General features: G+C 50.6%; 2 protein-coding genes and 1 long non-coding RNA gene across 6 annotated transcripts in view; 2 read left to right on the top strand and 1 right to left on the bottom strand.

Annotated features, from left to right (window-relative positions):
• NCBP3 (nuclear cap binding subunit 3) overlaps nt 1-2,034 on the top strand; it is a 41,217-nt gene extending 39,183 nt beyond the window's left edge. For both annotated transcript variants that reach the window (XR_015703448.1, XR_015703449.1), the window contains exon 10: nt 1,939-2,034. The gene's annotated coding sequence lies outside the window, so the exon portion shown is untranslated. The remainder of the gene's footprint in view (nt 1-1,938) is intronic.
• LRRC75A (leucine rich repeat containing 75A) overlaps nt 1,119-17,827 on the bottom strand; it is a 112,184-nt gene continuing 95,475 nt past the window's right edge. For both annotated transcript variants that reach the window (XM_087751714.1, XM_009468832.2), the window contains exon 4: nt 1,119-3,385. In XM_087751714.1, the coding sequence (XP_087607840.1) occupies nt 2,800-3,385 (586 nt within the window). In that variant the 3' untranslated portion in view covers nt 1,119-2,799. The remainder of the gene's footprint in view (nt 3,386-17,827) is intronic.
• Nucleotides 2,947-13,281, top strand: LOC148056354 (uncharacterized). Of its 2 annotated transcripts, XR_015703450.1 has the most exons (6): nt 2,947-3,085; nt 4,327-4,523; nt 6,919-7,116; nt 10,114-10,206; nt 10,333-10,651; nt 11,220-13,281. It is a non-coding gene; the product is annotated as an uncharacterized LOC148056354 (long non-coding RNA). The 2 variants fall into 2 exon arrangements; XR_015703451.1 differs by lacking the exons at nt 4,327-4,523; nt 10,114-10,206; nt 10,333-10,651; nt 11,220-13,281 and adding an exon at nt 8,995-9,616 and having other exon boundaries at nt 2,953-3,085.

The raw sequence follows: 17,827 nt of genomic DNA, 5'->3' as shown, positions 1-17,827 counted from the left end.
TCCGGACGGATGCTGAGGTCCAGGACGGCTGGCTCCTGCGCAAATACTTTAGCAGAAAATAAAAACCTTGCAGCAAGGAGCTTGTGATTGAAATAATTCAGACAGAGAGAGAGGCCTGAGCTGTGCATAGGAAGGAGGGGAGCCCAGTTCTGAGTACTGAGGTACCGAGCAAACCATGCCTGACCTCTTATAGAAGAAACTGCCGGAATACCTTTTTTTCAAGGAGAAATCTTGTTCTTGATGAAATCCCCATACGCTGAGTTAAATCTCCGTGAGGGGTGTACTGCTGGCACACCAGGGTGGGGCGTGCACGTGGTGGATGGAGGAGTGATGGTGGATTCGCTGCCTGTGTCTCGTTGCCTGCCCTGGGCGTAGGCGCAGGCTCCACATGCTGCCTGTCCGTAGGAGCAAGACACACGTGCCATGGGCTCCGTGCCATAGGCTCCGTCCCGCAGCCTGCCCCCGGCAAGGAGATGCCTGTGTGTGGCTCCTGGGGAGGGGGAGAGGTGCAGCCTCCCCCAGGGATGGGCTGGTGGTCAGGGATCCAGCTGGGACCTGGCCACCCTGGTGCATCCCATCCTGCTTAACTTACACCTCTGCTAAAGGTACCTTACCGAAGTTGTAGTAATGCTGGAAATAGTCCCCGAGCGCCGCAGGGAAGGTCAGTTAGGACAAACCTGGCTGCCGCGTCCTGGGCGAGCCCCTGCCGTGGTTCGGGTGCTGGAACAAACATCATCTAAAGAGTCCTTGCTGCAAATACAAAGCCGTTTCCTTCAGCGCACGGAGACCAACGCTGGAGGTGAATACCCTGCGGCGCAGCGTGCCGTTCTCGGTATTCCTTCCTCGCACCTTAGTTTTGCAGACTGGCGACATTTAAAACGTGACAGATGCTTTTGTGATGCTTCTGTGTCCACCTTGTGCCTACCCTGCAGAATCCAGCCCATAAACTGGGCTATTTATTTCTCCACCCAGCTGCAACAACCCTTTTTTAAAGCACCCTGGCGAACCGGGACCTGCAGCACTTGGCACCGCTTTCTCCTCCGGCCGCAGTTTTTGCTGGGGTGCTCTGGGCTGCCGGGGGGCATTCAACCTGTACAGAGGAAAAATTCAGCGCTGGATCTTTATTAAACATTATCTTTTATTTTGATTACGGAGAGCTCCTTTATTTCAAACAGAACAGTTTATTCACTGCAAATTTTTTCATGCCTGTTGGAAAGGGTTAGCATAAAAAAAAAGGGAAAAAGGCTTGGATACATGCAAATCATACTGAATGTTGCCAATGTATTAAAACGAGTAGCAGAGTTTCTTCTAAGTTATCTACTTGCGTACGGAGGAGAAACGGTCACTGACAGCGTGAAGCCCCTCTGGAAAAAGCTTCCCGCTGCGGTGATGTTAAACAAATGGAGCCAAAGAGACGACCAAAGTCTGACTGCGTTTGCACCCCAAAAAAGCAAAGCCAGAGAGTCGCTGCTGCGAGGCAGGAAAGCGATGCTGCAAAGCTGGGCAGGGGAAGGGCTTTGAACAGAGAGAAAGGGGCTCCCTCCTAGCACGGGGAGTCACGTCTGGTCCTTTGGCCGTACGGGAGAAGACGTTTTTCACGCTTTCCTGCTCTCCCCCAGTTTAGGATCAAATGAAATTCTGGTTCAAAAGCCAAAGTGCACGTTCCAGCGCTGCTGCTCTGGGCTGATCCATTTTCCATCAAAAATAAAATAAAATCAAAGCCATATCTCTTAGAAAAAGGCCAAAGCAACATTTTAGAAACAAAGCACTTCTGGTCCAGGGGCCGATGGGTGCAGCCAAGTGGCCCAGCGGCCTTTCCCAGGCCTTAACTCTCCGGCCGGCTGTGCCCGCCCGGCCCCTGGTGGCAGTGATACAGGGATGAACCCCAGCATTATTTTTGCTTTTATAAACCTTCAGTATTGTGGTCTCTTTTGTCAGCAACAGCAGTGAACCCCAGCTGAGCCCCGGCTCCGGATTTTGCAGATCGCTCCCCAAAATGGATCAAATACTCAGCGTTGCTGGTGCAAGCTCCAGGTACCACGGTAAAAGCTCTGGAGTTGTTACAGCAGCACGGCTGGTGGGAAACTGGATTTTACATCTGAATAAACACTGGGCAGGCACAAGTGCCAGCCTGACTTCGGTAAGGCTGGGGGGCGGGAGCGGCGTCCAGGCACGCTGCGGGCTGGGATTTAGTTCCGCACCAGGAAAGCAAGGCTCGCCCTTCGGGCTGGCTCACAACATGAAGAGAAACGGCCCCGGTTAGCGTGGGATCAGACCTCTGTTGTACCTCAGCAGATACGCTATTCATCAGCAGCTCCTGGAGTCAGGGCTGGAAAGGATTTCAGGTTTATCTCGGCAGCAGCCCTCTTTGGGGTGACTGCTGCCTGTCCGTCAGGCGCGGGAGAGCAGCCGGGGCCTGGCGAGATCCAGCGCCGAGGAAAGGGAGCCCTTCCCTGCAATGGCTGGGCACCTTTCTGCTCCCCTTTTGTGCTCCTCTAAGGGCCTCGTGTTACACCACCTTGGAGCTGCGTTTTGAGAGGTTAAAAAGCATAGCACATCACTAATGTTTAAAAATACCTGGCCAGCTTTTATAAAATACAAGTATTCAATGCAATCACCTTTATGTGTTCTTTGAAAAGAAAAAAGTTGACATTCATCATACGGGAGGAAGGCAGCAGTCCGGGCTCCCGAAGCATCCCCCCGTGTGAATCGACCCTCCGCCGGGACCTCCAACGCTGAGGACTTGGTTTTAAGTCATCCTTGCTCAAGGCGCCCACCCAAGAGCCACGGAGCCGGACATCATGTCTGCGGCATCGCAGCACCTTGCTCCGAGGTGGGGAGCTCCCCAGCCTCAACTGTTCTGTCCGTCTGCTGCAAGCTTATGTTGTCAGTCTTGCCTGCTCCAGCTTGCAGGTCTTCCTGGCTCTCGGCCAGGCCATCTTGGCTCTCCAAATCGCTCACCTGACCCTCGCCAAACTCCAGAATGGTTGGCAAGTTGCCTTGCTTTGGGCATCGTCTCTTCAGGCTGACCAAGAAGGGCTGCGGCAAGGAGAAGATGTCCACGTTGTTGCCAAGGTCGATCCAGGTGATGCTGGGGAACTTCTTGGGGTCCTTCAGGGTTTCGGTGAGGTCCCGTAGGATGGCTTTGGTGAGCCGGTTGCCGTTGAGGGAGAGGGTGGTGAGGTGGGGCAGCACGCAGAGCGCCGGCAGCAGCTGCAGCAGCATGTCGTCCGTCAGCTCCGTGAAGCACAGCTCGACCGTGTCGATGTGCTCCGAGCTGTGCTGGAGGTAGGACGTGACGCGGTCCAAGTCTTTCAGCGTCAGTGGGATGCCTGACAAGTCCACTGTGTTGTCCTGAGGCTTCCCCATCAGGACAGCTTTCAAGCTGTGGGGGAAGAAAAGGAGAGGGACGTTAATGTGGGGGCATGTCTGCTTGGTGGCATTGCTTTGGGCTCCCCGGCCCCTCTCGGAGGGGGCAAGAACGTGAGTTATTTAGGTGGGATGTTCAACTGGGGCTAACCATCTCTTCTGTAGAGGCCAGGAGTGTGTCTGTGCAGTTGGGGGGCAGAGAGACGTTTCAAGGCTGTTTAGTGACAGAAGGTGGCCAGAAACAAGGAGACCATATTCAAAAACCATAATTCAGAAAGAGTGTAGGGTTCTCTTCTACAGCCACTGCAAAACCCTGGGATGAAGAGGCTATCCTACTGCTTTTAAAGGTGCAAAAAAGCGTGCGGAAGCCCTTGATTAGACGGAGAGGAATTGCTGGTGCCAGGGTAACACTTCTCACCCTGCTGCTTATGAAGCTCTTTGAGCAGGACACGTGTTTGTCCTCTCGGCTGTACAGGTGGGAAACCGAGACCCCAAGCCAGAATGGCCGTAGCCCAAGAGAGCAAACGTAGGATAGACACCTCCAGGGCTGGGTGATTTGATCTAGTATTTCCAGTGCGTTAGACCTATGATGTCTCTTCCGTCTAGCTGCCGAGGAGATGAGCACTATGGAGAAATCCTTAGATAAATAAATTAATTCTCATGATGGCCCTACAGAGACTCATTAGCATGAGCTAGACTGGAGTTTCACAGGTCAATTTATCTTCTAAAGTGAATCAAAGAACACATCTACAATGAGGACCTGTCGGCAGCCTCGTGCTGCTGAGGACTTTTTGCTAATGAATTATTCTGAATGAATTAGGAGGTGGAAGGAGCCTCATGCATGTTAATTGCTCACGTCAACTTGGTGCGCTTCCACGTCTCATCTGCTCGGTGGCACACGCGTTAGCCTCACGCCAAACCAGCCAGCTGCAGAAGTGCTTTTGCCTTCCACTACAGCCTGAGACGGGGACCGGTTCTGCCCAGCACCTGCTGTTTTTTCTAGCTGAAAAGGCGAACCAGCACCAACACTGCTTTTCTTAGCCGCTGCGCAATGCCCACCACTGAGCAAGCCCACCACCTCCACCGCGCAGATGCTCAAGTGCATCCGCTCCAGTGCCAACGCGCCTCGTTTGAAACCTGTCTTGCGCGGCACGGTAAGCTGTTTTTCGGCTCGTCCCAGAACACGCGCCCCAAGCCTTGAGCTCTTTGGCATCTGGGGTGGGTGCAGGCAGCTGGTAAACGTCGGGCTTTTCCCTGAGGAGTTCCAGAAGTAACACAGCTAGAGAGCTGTAAATCGTGCTGAGCTTTATGCGGTAAATAACGCACACAGGCAGACAACGTTGCAAGGTGGTGTGAGCTCCCCACTAGGCTGGGGAGAATAACTTAGAATAGAGGCAGGGTGGAAGGAAATGAAGGTTATTTGTAAGTACCAAAGCATTTTATTGTTGGCTGATCAATAACCGCGTTCGCCACTGGGGTATGAGGAGTTTGCCATGGCCACTTGAGGTACTGGAGACCTCCGAGCCACAGAGGAGCAAAATTCCTGCAGTTCCTATGGAAATAACCCCCAAAAAATGCATGGGGTGTGTGTACTTTCCAAAAATCATCAACACCAGAATAACTTTCCTAAATAATCACAGGAAGGCTGAAATCGCAACGACCTACAGTTGTTGTGCCCCGCAACTGCTCTCTTGACCAGCACAAAAGCCAGGTGCTGGGTGCCGATGGCCACAGGTTGGCTATGACCCAGCCGAGCCGGGGAGGGAGCAGGCAAACTCCTGCGTGCTGGTTTTAGACCAGAAACATCTCACAAATCCCAAGCAGGTTGCAATGGGGAGGCTGGGAGGGGTGAAAGATCTCTTTGAGAGTCCCCTTGGTGATGCTGGATTATGCTCCACGGTCTGTTTAGCAGTACTTTGTTCCTGCTCCTCCACTGAAGACCTTATTACAAGGAAGAACTGGCTGCAGATAAGTACTGGGATTAACGTCAGCTTCCATCTGGAGGCTTGGCTAAGCACTAGGAAAACAAGCTCTCTTCCCAGCTTCAGTGTGCACTTAAGCTGTGGCTTTCGGATATTGCGGGCGGTAATTTCACAGAGCCGCCTCGGCCGGAGCAGGTACCAAAACCGGGGCTGGCTGCAACAACTGTGCAAAAGGCCTTGACCATCACCTGGCTCTCGGATCGGAGTCGTTTCACATCAACTATCTGTTTTCAGGGAACACCCCATAGGAAAGAATTAAATGTGGTTTTTTATTTGTGGTTCCCTGAGCCTTTTATGGGCTCGTGTGGCCCAGCGCATCCCTCCTGCTCTAACAGAAAGAAATCAGGAGCAAAGGGCCGTATCCAGCACGGTTAGGTAGGACCCCAAGGAGATGGGTGATCGCGGGAGGGGCGAGATCTGCAGAAGCAAAACCAACACAGCTGGAGGCAGAGGGAAAGCCCTTTCCTTCTGCGTACGGCACCAGGAGCAGAGAAACCAGAAAGCAGCGGCACGCTGGGCTTTTATGGGTGTATTATTTATTTAATATGTGGTTTTGCTTCTCCTGCTTGGATGAAATCCAAGAGGGTCATTCCTTTGGCTTTGCGGGAACAGCTTTAGCCGATAATAAACTGAAGCCCTGGCACAGAGCTGTGCTCCTGCAGGGTCCTATGCAGCCAAGTGGGATTTTGGGGTTAAAACACAGCATCCCTACACGGGCACGAGCAATCCAGTGGGAACTGTAAGCACAGCTGGGTGCTCCAAGTCTCTGCACTTGCTTTGGGCATCCTAGCAGGAGAGCTGTGAGCTGAAGAAACCAAATCGGCCTGATGGATGAGCCGCCCTTCGCTAAGTGTTTTTACTGTGGGCTGGGGCTTTACCAACAAAGACAAGCCCCAGCCTATAATCACCCACGGCAGGCTCTGGACCTGTGATTTAGGCCCATTCAAAGGCACACAAATCTGATTGGAAAGCTTTTCTTTAAACAAATCTTGGATCGTTAAGTGTGTGCCCGTCCCTTATTGTACACATCAGCCACCGGCTGGGGAGGGGTGGGGTGGGAGGAAAGGCTAATGAGAGCTGCTGCTACCGTTTATTATTATCTGCATGGTTCAGTTGCTGGTTTGCCCTGGGAAAGATGATTCATGCAGGCTGCTTAGGCTGGCGAGACAATTTCTATGTTTTTAATCGTTTCTTTAATTTTGGTGCCTTGGTGCAATTAGCACTTTCCCCTCCGGGCTCCTCTCAGCTGCAAGATGCGGTGAAGCTGGGATGCATCTGCTGCACCCCTCTCCGCCACCTTAAACCTAACTGGTTTACCGAAGTGTTACCGAACTTGCACTGCGAAGTGGAGGGGGCGCGATGGATAATGCTACCGGTTACCGAATGTATTCCATGCTGTGAGCTGGGCTGCGCAAGGGGCTGGAGGAAGGGTCAGAGCTTGGGCTCGCTCCCTCATCCTCTGCCCTGCCAGCGGCAGCAAGCCTGGCTTTGCAAGGCTCACGCTGGTAGCCCAGGCTGCTCAGTCTAACCAGCGCAATTACTAACCTGGTCTTTGTTGGTCATGCAGGTGCAGCTGTAGGCAAACGGCTACCCAGCCTAAAACCAGCCAGAGCAAAGTTGTGTCAGTGAAGTGATGCACATCCCCTTCGCCTTAGGCAAGACCCTGATCTGCTCTTCCACGGGAATGTGTTTTAAATCAAAATTGCCAGGCTCAATCTAAGCTTCGATCATCCAAAGAGTTGCAGCCTCACTTTAACAGTGTTAGGTCAGTCTTAAAGCTTATTTAACACAAGAAAATAGCTCAAAATTTCTAGAAGCAAACAGCTCTGGAAGCTCTGGTAGAACTAACTTACCTCGGCGGGGCTCAGGCCTCGAGCACAGCTTGGCAGCAGCAGAAGAGGGATTTTAAAAAAAGTTACAAAACTACTGATGTTTTTCCTTGTTTAATATAGGAGGTAGGGTTGTGGGGTTTTTTCTTATGGCCAGACAGCTCATACAGTGCAAAGAGCATTATTAAATGATGCGGTGCCGAGCTCCAGCGGGTACGGCAGTAATACCTGGTGCTCAACACATCGGGACTCGCGCCAACTCCCCTGTGCCTCGGGGACCCGTTTCACTGCTGCAGTCGCACTTCTATCAGCGACAGTTCGCGGTTTGCTGGGTTAGCTGGAACCTCAAGCACACCTCCGCAGTAATTTAGCAGAGCTATACTTATCGCGTTACAAGGTCTCATTTAACCTGTATATGTGGGCAGAAAGACAGCTGTTAATGTGACGTGGTTCTCTCTACTGGTATTTTTTTGGCAACACTGGGAAAGAAAACAATGAAATAGTATATTTATTATAAAAAAAAAAAAAAAAATTGGTGTTCATATGTTGGCAGCTACTTCCCTCCCATAGGTACGTCCGCATCATTTTTTGGAAGCAGCCCTGGTGAGCGAGGTGTAGTGAGGCCGGGGCCAGGGCGATGCCCCGGTAACACGCTCTTCCCACCTAAAAACCCTAAATTACTCTTGTCCTGCAGTCTTGGAGCATCAAAGCTGGTTATAGCGGGATCTCGCTCTCAAATAAAGCACATAGTATCCCTGCAAATAAGTGATAACCAGTTAAAAGCATGGCTAAAATAAGCATTCAGGGCTTGATCCTTGTTTTATCCAGCATGGAAATCCCTTGCATGGAGCGATGCTGCCCGCCTGCCTTCGTGTAACTTCTTGTGGGACTTCTCGTGTGGCTTTAATTTAAAAATCTATAACCAAGAAGATAAAGGGGGAATGGGGCTAAATTAAGGGCAGCCTTTTTTTGGTTTGTTTCGAGCTGCTATCACTATTGCTTCACATTTGGGTTTTTTCCTTGGAGCATGCATACAATTTCTGCCAGCAAGTAAAACAGAATTTCTCTCTAGGGCTTTATCCTTTTCCCCTTGCAAGGGATTTAGCTGATACCGACTGAAACGGATTGATTATCGTGTACAAACAGCCTTTTCACCCTGAAGAGCTGCAGTCTACATCAAAGGCAGAGGAGCTCTGCAGCTCACCGGGTCGGGGCAGCCCCGTGCCCGTGCTGCGGGACAGCTTGCTGTTTTGCAGCAGCCTACGCTCAGTCTGTCCCTCGGGAACCAAACCAACCCCAAACACGATTTAATAAAAATAGTTCTGTGGATATTCTGAACCATCTCATGGAAATGAGGAGGATATTATGTTAACAAACAGCTGTAAAAACTTTTATCCCTGCTATAAAGTTTGCCACAGAATGGCCCCAAATCTCTGTAGGCAGATCTTACCATTAAACAAATCCCTACGAGCTTTAGCGGAGGATCAGTTACACCCACTCGGTTTCATCCTCACATTTTATGAGGATATTCCATAGGGGAAGACACAGATTTTTTTCCCAGCTGGAACCAGAATGTGGGGTTTTGACCGATGTAATGACAGGCTTGGGCATACAACCACGCACTACGCCCCGCTAATGCTTTGGCAGGATGCTGATTTATACACACTCACGCTGAACTGAAAGCTGTTTTGCATGCGGTACTGAATCAGATCAGAAAATGTTCACGTGAACAAGAATATTGATGTTTAGATCAAAGAGAATTAAAAGAAAGGGATTTCCTCTTGATTTAAATTCACGACGTTTCTCTAAAGCAGCGCACAGATGGGGACACGAGATGCCGATGCGCCATGTAATAACGCATAATTGGGCTATTGAGCCACCACTGCCTTGGAGGGCAAAGGAATAGCTCGAGCAAAATGAAGAAGAGGCGGCCCCAGAGAGTGAAGCACTACAGTACAAAATTTATAGGATAGCACTGGTGAGAAAACTATTTATGAAAATGGTCAGCAAAAGAATTATTGAACATAATGAATCATCAGAACCAAAGTAAAGTGTTGAGATAAAAGACTTGTCCTGAAATACTGGTGGCATCGAGGATAAGTATTAAACAGCTTTTTCAAAGTCCCTGCTCCTACTTCAAATGACGACAGCCAAACACTGGAATAGATACTTTGGAAACGGAGGGAAGGAATACAAACAAACGCATGTACTCTGTTAGTAATAATGTTGACAAAAGGGCTAAGCTCCCCCAGCCTGAAAGGAGGAACGGAGCCAAGAAAAGATAATTGTTTAGCTTAAATGAAGAATGCGACTGAGGTGTATATAATAATATATTATATATTATATATTATATATTATATATTATATATTATATATTATATATTATATATTATATATTATATATTATATATATAATGTATAGATAATAATAAGGATGAATAGAACAGAGACGATGAGAACAGACTGCTCTTTCTTTGCCTCCCATCGCGCGAGCCAAGGGACAGCCACCGACGCCGACAGACGAAGCTCCCAGCGGATAAAAGGCAGGCGTGCGCACACAGAGCTCAGCTTAACCTCCCAGCTTCGGCCGCGGGATGTCCCGGAGATCAAGGGCTTTCTGGGAGGTCCAAAGCGGACACGGCACTGCTGTGGCTGATAACATCAAAAGTCATGTTAGGAATTAAAAAAAGAAACAAATTGGCTGGGTCTATGTCCTGGAGTGTAATTTTAGACCTTCTATAATTCACCAAAATGGGGCCCTTTTGCTTCATCGCCCCGGGCCTGGATGGGGACGGATGGGCTGCTCCTGTGTGAGCAGCCTGTTGCTGACCAGCAATGGCCGTGGGACCCTGAAAGGCTGGTCCAAAGGCTTTGTCAGGAGACTGGGGATATAAAAATATACACGCACGTGCCGCTGTCTCTGTGTTTTGCAGCTGCTCCTTGTTTAATCTAGGGAGAGGCACTACAGTCCCAGAGCAAAAATGCTTCTACTTACGCCAGTGGCAAGGAAAGGACTGTATCCCAAGGTAAGTTAATAAAAAAAAAAAAAACCAAAACTTTTAACAGGTTTGTGATGCTGCCTGATTGAATATTTTTCTTTTTTCCTCTTTCTTTTGTTTTAAAAAAACCTAACACTCATCAAAACATGAAAGATGAAATCCAAAAATAACATAGCCAGAGCCCAGACCAGAACCAGAGTTGCCAAATTCTCCAAAACGCGGAGACAGGCGCGTCCGACGCTGGCCCACCCCAGCTCATGCTCACCGTTTACTGCATGCTTAACTTCTGCCCATCGGCGCTTCAGCACGCGTGTGCTGCTGTGACTCGTCGTTAGCTGGTTCAGCTCGTTGTTTACTGCCACAGAAGGGTTTAGGGGTTTACTAGCAGCCTAGTTTGAAGTCTCTGTTTTTCACCGCCTTTATAAATGAATAGCTTGGAAAGATTTCACTCCTCTCTTTAGAGAGATGCAGGGTAAAGAGGATTTTTAAATATACAGATGTGTAACTTGGAAGCCCCTTTAGAGCTTACCAATAAACACATAAGAAATTCCTAAGTCTTTACGGTTAAGAGGGAAAGTACCAGTGGGGATTCGTTACTTTGGTCTCTTCTTGTTCCAAGAGCCTTCCCAGTTTTGCTAAGGTTTGCAGCTTTCGCGTCACAAAGCCTAGGCCTCCCCGGCATGAACCTCCTTCCCCGCTAGCAAAATCCCAGAGCGCTCCTCCAGCGAGCGCCGTCGGATCGGGGGTGGGAAGGGCAGAGCGCTCAGCCTGGGGCTCGTCATCGGGGGGCTTTGCTCCTAATTTTGGCCCTGGTATGTGACTTCAAAATTAACTTTATTATGGCCGCTTATAAAATAATTGTTGCTGCTGGGAATGCTTGGTGGGACTCACATTCCCTAACGTCCCTGAAGAGGATCTGCTATTGCCATTGCAAGACCAAACACTGGGCTATTTCTCAGATCCAGCACAGCATTGTTTTAAGCATCTTAAGAACATACCTGGAGGGAATAGTACAATTTTCTCTTAATTTTCTCTTGCAGCAGCATCCCCAGCGTCGCATGCTGCTGGTCGCTGCGTGTGTGATGCTTGCAGCAATACCTCCCCTGCGTGCCCAAGTGCGCGGGCTGCTCCAGGAATAACTCTTTGTTTACACGCCTTTCCTTTCCAAATCCCACTGAATTTTCTTTGGCCCCAGACCAAGATACACAGGCCTGTTCCTCCCCTACTGCAGGCACAAAGCTCGGTAAGTGCATGGGGTGTTGGACGGGAAGAGTAATTTCTGCGCACCCAGGAGCATCCCCTGCACCAGGAGAACCGACACGGGTCTTGTGGCTGCAGCCACCCTGTGGTAGCGGAAGGACCGCTGGCATCAGAAAGATCTTGATCAATAAATCCTTCCCACCATGGTTAGATAAAGTCAAGCATCTCTGATTTATATTTCTTTACTAAATTACTTCAGGCTTATGTAATGTCTCCATGGACACGTATTAAACTCTAGAAGCTTGTAATATAAATAACAAGAAAAAGTAATTTTTACCCCTGGACGAGTGCTGACCATTTCCATCAGCCTCAACTCCTTCATCTCGACGCGCCTGACGAAGAGCCATCCACTAGAGAGCAGTGTCACCCAGCCCTCGGTGCCTAAAAGCCAGCACCTCACCCCAAACCCAGACCAGGAGGGACACAGCCCACGAACTGCGCCTTGCCGATGGGTTCCCACCTTGCAGGGGATGGGACGCTGCCTCATCCCTGGGGCGGTGAAGGGGTGAGATGTCGCCGTGCCATCGGATGTCCTACTTGCGGCACAGCCCCCAGCTCTCCTGCCGGGTACGTCGCAGGGGCTGTTATCTGAGAGCTGACGGTGGCTTTGGACAGCTGCACTCAGGCTTTGAAGACCCAGATTGGGCTCTAAACACACCTAGGCGTCCTAATATTCAAAATAACATGCATGTGGAGGAAGGAAGCTGATATTTTGGGTGCAGCATCTCTCTGGGGAGAAACAGAGTGCGGAAGAAGAGAATGGAGGGCAGAAGAAACAGAGAAGAGTCTCTGTTTGGGGCTGGGTGGATTAATTTAGTTTAACAGTTCCCAAAACGCCTCTAATTCCACCCTAGAGCATCGTTCTGAGGAAGGAAAATAAAGGACAGAAATTTTCTTTGCATTAAGTATTTTGGCAATGCGATATTTAGCCCCCTTCTGAGGCTGATATGCCTCAATCTTGTGCTAGCACAGAGGAGAAGGGAAACCAAGGGGAAGGAAAGTCAGGCAGCTCGGGCAAAAACTGCAGGCAGGGACCGGCTTCTGCCCTGTCTTTCATGGGCACATGGGCTGCGGGAAGTGCAGAGACTGCACTGATTTTGGAAGCTGAGGAGGAAAATATCAGTATATGAAAAGGAACCAGACACATTGAACAAGTTATTGAAATGAATTCAAAAGGGGGAAAAAACGTGGCATGGTTTTGGTTTTCAGTCCAAACCACATAAATTTGACCCACTAATGTTGGCCAAGTGGAAGTCACAGATCCATCACCCGGGAACTCAAGGAACTCCAGTTTGGACTTGATGATCTTAAGGGTCTTTTCCAACCTTAACAATTCCATGAAAGTCCATCCGGGCCCGATTGCTGGGACTCAGGCCCAGGCTGCTGGAGACGCAGCTGCACGCGGTGGGTATTTGGTGACCTCTAGCCACTGGTGGGGCCCTACAATGGTAACCCCTAGAGAAGGTCCAGTGGTAAGGTTAAACCAAAGAAAACGTGTGGGATGGACCAAAACAGGACCCACGCCTTCCCGTGGCCGAGCTCCATCAGCGAACCGCTCTTCCCTCCAGCATTCACCACTCTACAGCTGCGAGGTTACTGCTGCGTCGTAATTTCAAAGCATCTCGGTGGTATTTAGTAAAAGGACCCAATTAAACCTTTAAAAGCAACCAGCTTCTTGCAAAATGAAGTACTGTCATCCAGAGAAACAACTTGATAAATATCTCCAGTAGGGATAATTAAGCAGAAGAACTGCTCTCATTTGCATGCCGCACAGCCAGCGCCGCGTCATGCTCCAGAGCCGAGGAGGCTGGATCCAAACATTTAGTGAAGCGATGGTCTTTTGCTCTGTATGAGAACCACCATCATGTGTTACAACAACAGGGATTTTTCCCAACTTGTTTTTAATTCCCTATAAACAACATTCTAAAAATAATCATTTGGGGTCCATCAAAATGCTTTGCTATAACTACAGCTCTATTTAACTGATTGAAAAAAACTGTAAATATCCTGCTGTTGGAGCACTCCATTTTTCTTTCCCCATCCTCCCCGAGCTGAAATGTATTTATATACTCCCTCCTATGACACATTTTGCTCCCAAGAAATCTGCATTTTTCTATAGAGAAACTGTGCTGGAATGTTTCCAACGAACTCCACTCCAGCGTAATAAGAAACTGCAGCTGACGCCCCGTTAATAACATGCATTTGCAGAAAAGGCAATTTGCACAAGTGCCAACAGAAAAACAATCAAGAATTTAAAAGAAAACAACATGTTGGATTGTTGCTTCTGTAAATGACCTCCTGGAAGAGAATTGGATGAGAATAAGAAATTGTTCAAGTTTGCAATAAAATAAACAACATTTTCTTTAAATTCTAACACAGGAAAAAAAAAAAAGGCTGAAAAGACTCTTGGAAAGGCACTTTTATGATTGAGTATATAAAAAATACCCAAGTAACTATTGGATTTACATGAGCAACGCCCCACTAGAGAGAAAGGAAGCTGATGTGCTCTGGTTTGACTGGGAAAAGGACCTTTGAGTTGAGTTGTAGTCCTCAGTGTCCAAAGGGAAGAGGCCATAGGAAATCACTAGTAAATTGCTCATAAAAACATACAATTTGCTGCCAATGCGTTTAGAACAGGTCCAAACTGGGGAGTTGAAAGGAAGAGGAAGAAAAAGGAAGGGGGGGGGGGCAAGAGAAGGGGCTGCGATAGTGGGGGCTGGGAGACCCGTAGGGACGGATGGAGCACGGCAAGGCAGCGCTGGCCGGGGCTCCAGCCCCTCCGGCGAAACGGGGACGGATGGTTGCTTGAAATCCTTCATTGCAGCCTCTCCCTTGGGTTTCGCTACCGCTTTGTCTCATCATTGCAAGGAACGGCCCCGCAAGCAGGCTGGCTGCGACCCCCACGGTGGGGTGGGGAGCGTGGCTGCTCCCTCTCTGTCCCCCTCGCCACAAATTTTAGAGAAAAAGAAACGAGTTTCGACACATCTTGTCTACTTGCAGATGAAAGGGGCTGTTGTTAATTGTTGATAATTGTTGATAATTATCTCCATCCCTTTCCGGGGCCGGGGAGCTTTGGGGTGGGGGACATACGGCCAGGCAGGGCGACTTGACAGGCATCGGCTCCTGTCTACTTCTGCCCACCAAAGTCCCCTCCCAGCCCTCAGACCTGCCCCTGGTGCTGTCAAACAACAAAAAAATCCAAGGAAAAGCTCGCAGAGAACTGCACATATCAAACTGACCAGGCTTTCGCTGAAGGTTTGAGGTTCACACGTTGTGGAGGCTGTTTGTGTTTCCCGTTCCTTGAAATAAGTTGAATTCCATTAATACAAAGGGGAAGAAAACAGAATTTTTGCTGGGGGAGGGTGAGGGGAGAGAAGCTTCAACTCCGATCCTGCAGCCCAGTTTTCTCATCAGAAACCAGCCCAAAGAAGAAAAAAAACCCTCTCCCAGCTGCTCTTCCCGCAATTACGGAGTGATCAGCTGCCAAAGTGTGTGCCTGGGGCTTCGCTTTCCCTAAACTGTTTATTTTATTGGAGCACAGATCACATTTGGAAGAGTTTAGGCAGGCAGAGGTCCCCTATTGCCTGTGCCGCTCTGATGAGAGCCAGAGCACGAGATGCAGCCGCCAGCCCGGCTCCCGGGGTCCCTGCTTGTCCCCCACGCTGTTTGGGAAGAGGTTTTCTGCAGGGCCAGGAGCTGATACCACCCCTCGTTTTCCCCTTGCCACCCCCGATCCTTGGCCCATCTTCCATTTCAAGCCAAATCCCTGCCCTTCCCGCCACCATCCCGACTCCTCCGGTGTCCGAAGAGAGGGTTTGAATCCCGACACGGGTCCTGGTGCACTGACAGGTGGATCAAAGGGAAGCCACCTACTCCAGCCTGACCGCGGACACGTTTCAGACCGCTGGGTTTGGGGGCACACGTACCGCTCCCCCCCAGGGCGGAGGACGGCCAAGCCTGCAGCCGTCCCATCGCTGGCATCCTCCGACCACGTCCCCCCCGCTCCCCCTGCGAGCTCCCTGCCCACGGACCACAGGGCACCCAGGCGTTTGCGGCAGCAGGAGCTACGCAGCGAGCAGGGCTCGGCTGCAAGAGAAACTGGCTGCTAAATGAATTGGAGACGGGCAAATTGAGACAGCCAAGGTGAATGCCTTTCACCTGATGTCTGGCCTTGCTATCAGTTTTTAACTGTAATTTGCACATCTACCAAGCCAAGAAAGTTCTGTTTTGCATGATTTTCAATAAACAGACGTTCCGTTGGCCAAGAAAGCCCCTGTACTCTCACCGGCCTGCTTCCCTGCAGGGGCATACGATACTCGGGGAGGGACGAGACCCCGGGGATTAGGCAGCGTCAAGCTAATGAGACCTGGCGGGTGCGCGACTGCTTCCCTGAGCCCTCCCCGCGCCGGGAGGTGCAATCGGCTTCACATCAACGGCACCGGAAAGAACGGGTCCCCCTCAGCCCAGCAGAACAGAGCGACCGCTGTAACCTCAGCTTTCATCAAATGCGGAATAACGCTGTACAACCTGATCCACTACCAATTCCCTCCTCGCGTCTTCAAAAGAAGAAAGGGAATTTTTTTTGTAGCTTTTCCATAATCTGTTCCAATGAGAAGATTTCATAGTACCCCTGTCCTCCTCTCTTTGTAAGTACAGCAAAAAGTCGCTCACTGGGGCGGGGGGTTGAACCTGCTTTATTTGCCTCCCATAGGTTCCTTTTCCTGCTGGGCACGGTTTCTCGCGCAGCTTTGCCACCCGCCCACAGAGCGATTTCATTTTCACAGACCCCTTCCGTCAGCAGAAAGCAGCCGCTGCCATCTCTGGGGCTGCAAAGCCAAACAAAAGAGAACGGGCGACGACGAGTGTCTTTAACCGCCCAAAGAAACCCCCCCCCCTTCCCCCAGCACTTCATTACTTTTGGCAGATTATTTCCCCGCTAACGTGGGGGATTTCAGCATTCAGCTCCCCTGAAAAGATGAAAACTGAGCTAGTATCAGCGGTGAAGCTGGCTGCCAAGGCTGCCTTTTCAGCTGGGCGTAACAGAAAAGCCATTTGATGTGCTGCTCTTCACAGCAGAACATCAGTGCTGCCCAGCTCCCCGCGCCCCTGCGGCACTGCAAATCCTGCCGGACAAGCAGGAAAACCACAAAACCTTCCCTGGATTGTCCCTGACTGGCTGTGCAACCTACTTGCTTTTTGGCTAAAAGACAGGCCCTGTTATCAGCTGCATCAGCAGAACTACAAACCGATCGCCCCTCCCGTTCAGCTTTCCAAACGCAAACATTTTGCCCTTTTCTCTGTGTTCTGCACCCATCAGTGATGAGGTTTCGTGTCGCTGTGCTCCGAGCTGGCTATTAGAGGGAAACGAGGGATGCTGAAGAGATCAGCCCAACAACAAATCTTCCCAAGGCAAGCAATTTGTCCGTATTACGGGAACACACACACATATATTTCTTTTTTCCAAGTCTCCAACTCATCATCTTTGGGATAATGAGCCACATTTTAGCACTCAGTGGCCAGCATGACCCCACAGCTGATTAAACCAGGGAACGCAGGAGAGGACTCACTCCAGATGGGCATTTCTCTTAGCCAAGATGCTGCTGAGGAATAATCCTCATCCCCAAAAGCAAGGTGAGAAGCGACCTTCACGACAGACTGAGCACACAGGGAGGCAGCACACGAGGATGGCTTCCTCCCAAAACGCCCCAGCTCCCCAGTCTGGTGCTAACCCTGGATAAGGGGAGGGCGAGACCCCTGAAAGCATATTGCCACCCTGGGCTACACGCTGCTGGACAAAAGAAATCAGCCTTGGGGCTGAATGCCCCGTTTCTCGGGGACTGGGATGTGTCAAAACACAGGCTGCCGTGTGTTGGCAAGCTATGCAAAAGCCAAAGCTGAGCGCTGGACACGGGCAGGGTCTGCACTCTGCAGTTTGGTCTCCCTTTTCGTGGAGGTGCCAACCAGCCCCTTTTGAGATGCAAAAGAACCGTCTGCCCTTTCCTGCGCGCTGGCAGGATGCTCGGCCCCTGGCCAAAGAGGGCTTTTTACTCCACCCCATCGCCCATGAGCCAAGGGACTACACTACGCCTAATGACGAAGTGTCAGACTGGAAGGGGACGAGTCAAGTCTCTCCCATGGGGTGAGCGGGGACCTCAGGGCCGGGCTCCCAGGGGACAGATGGAAGCACCTGGTTATGAGCAACCGGAGCAACCAGGGCTGCAGGCAGGCTGGGCTGGAGACGCCGGAGCCCATGCCAGGAAAGCTCCAGCCGTGCCGGCTGCTGGTGCGCTCGCACGCTTCATCGCAGCCCTGCTGCGACCTGCACCCCGCTGCTCCCATCTCCTCCTGCACGGCTCGCAGCCCTCTCCGGTCCAACCCTCCCCACGGG

Source organism: Nipponia nippon, unplaced genomic scaffold, assembly GCF_047370975.1.
Source record: "Nipponia nippon isolate SJK-2023a ecotype South Korea unplaced genomic scaffold, ASM4737097v1 scaffold_15, whole genome shotgun sequence".
Classification (NCBI taxonomy): domain Eukaryota; kingdom Metazoa; phylum Chordata; class Aves; order Pelecaniformes; family Threskiornithidae; genus Nipponia; species Nipponia nippon.
This window is presented reverse-complemented; position numbering and strand designations above follow the sequence as displayed.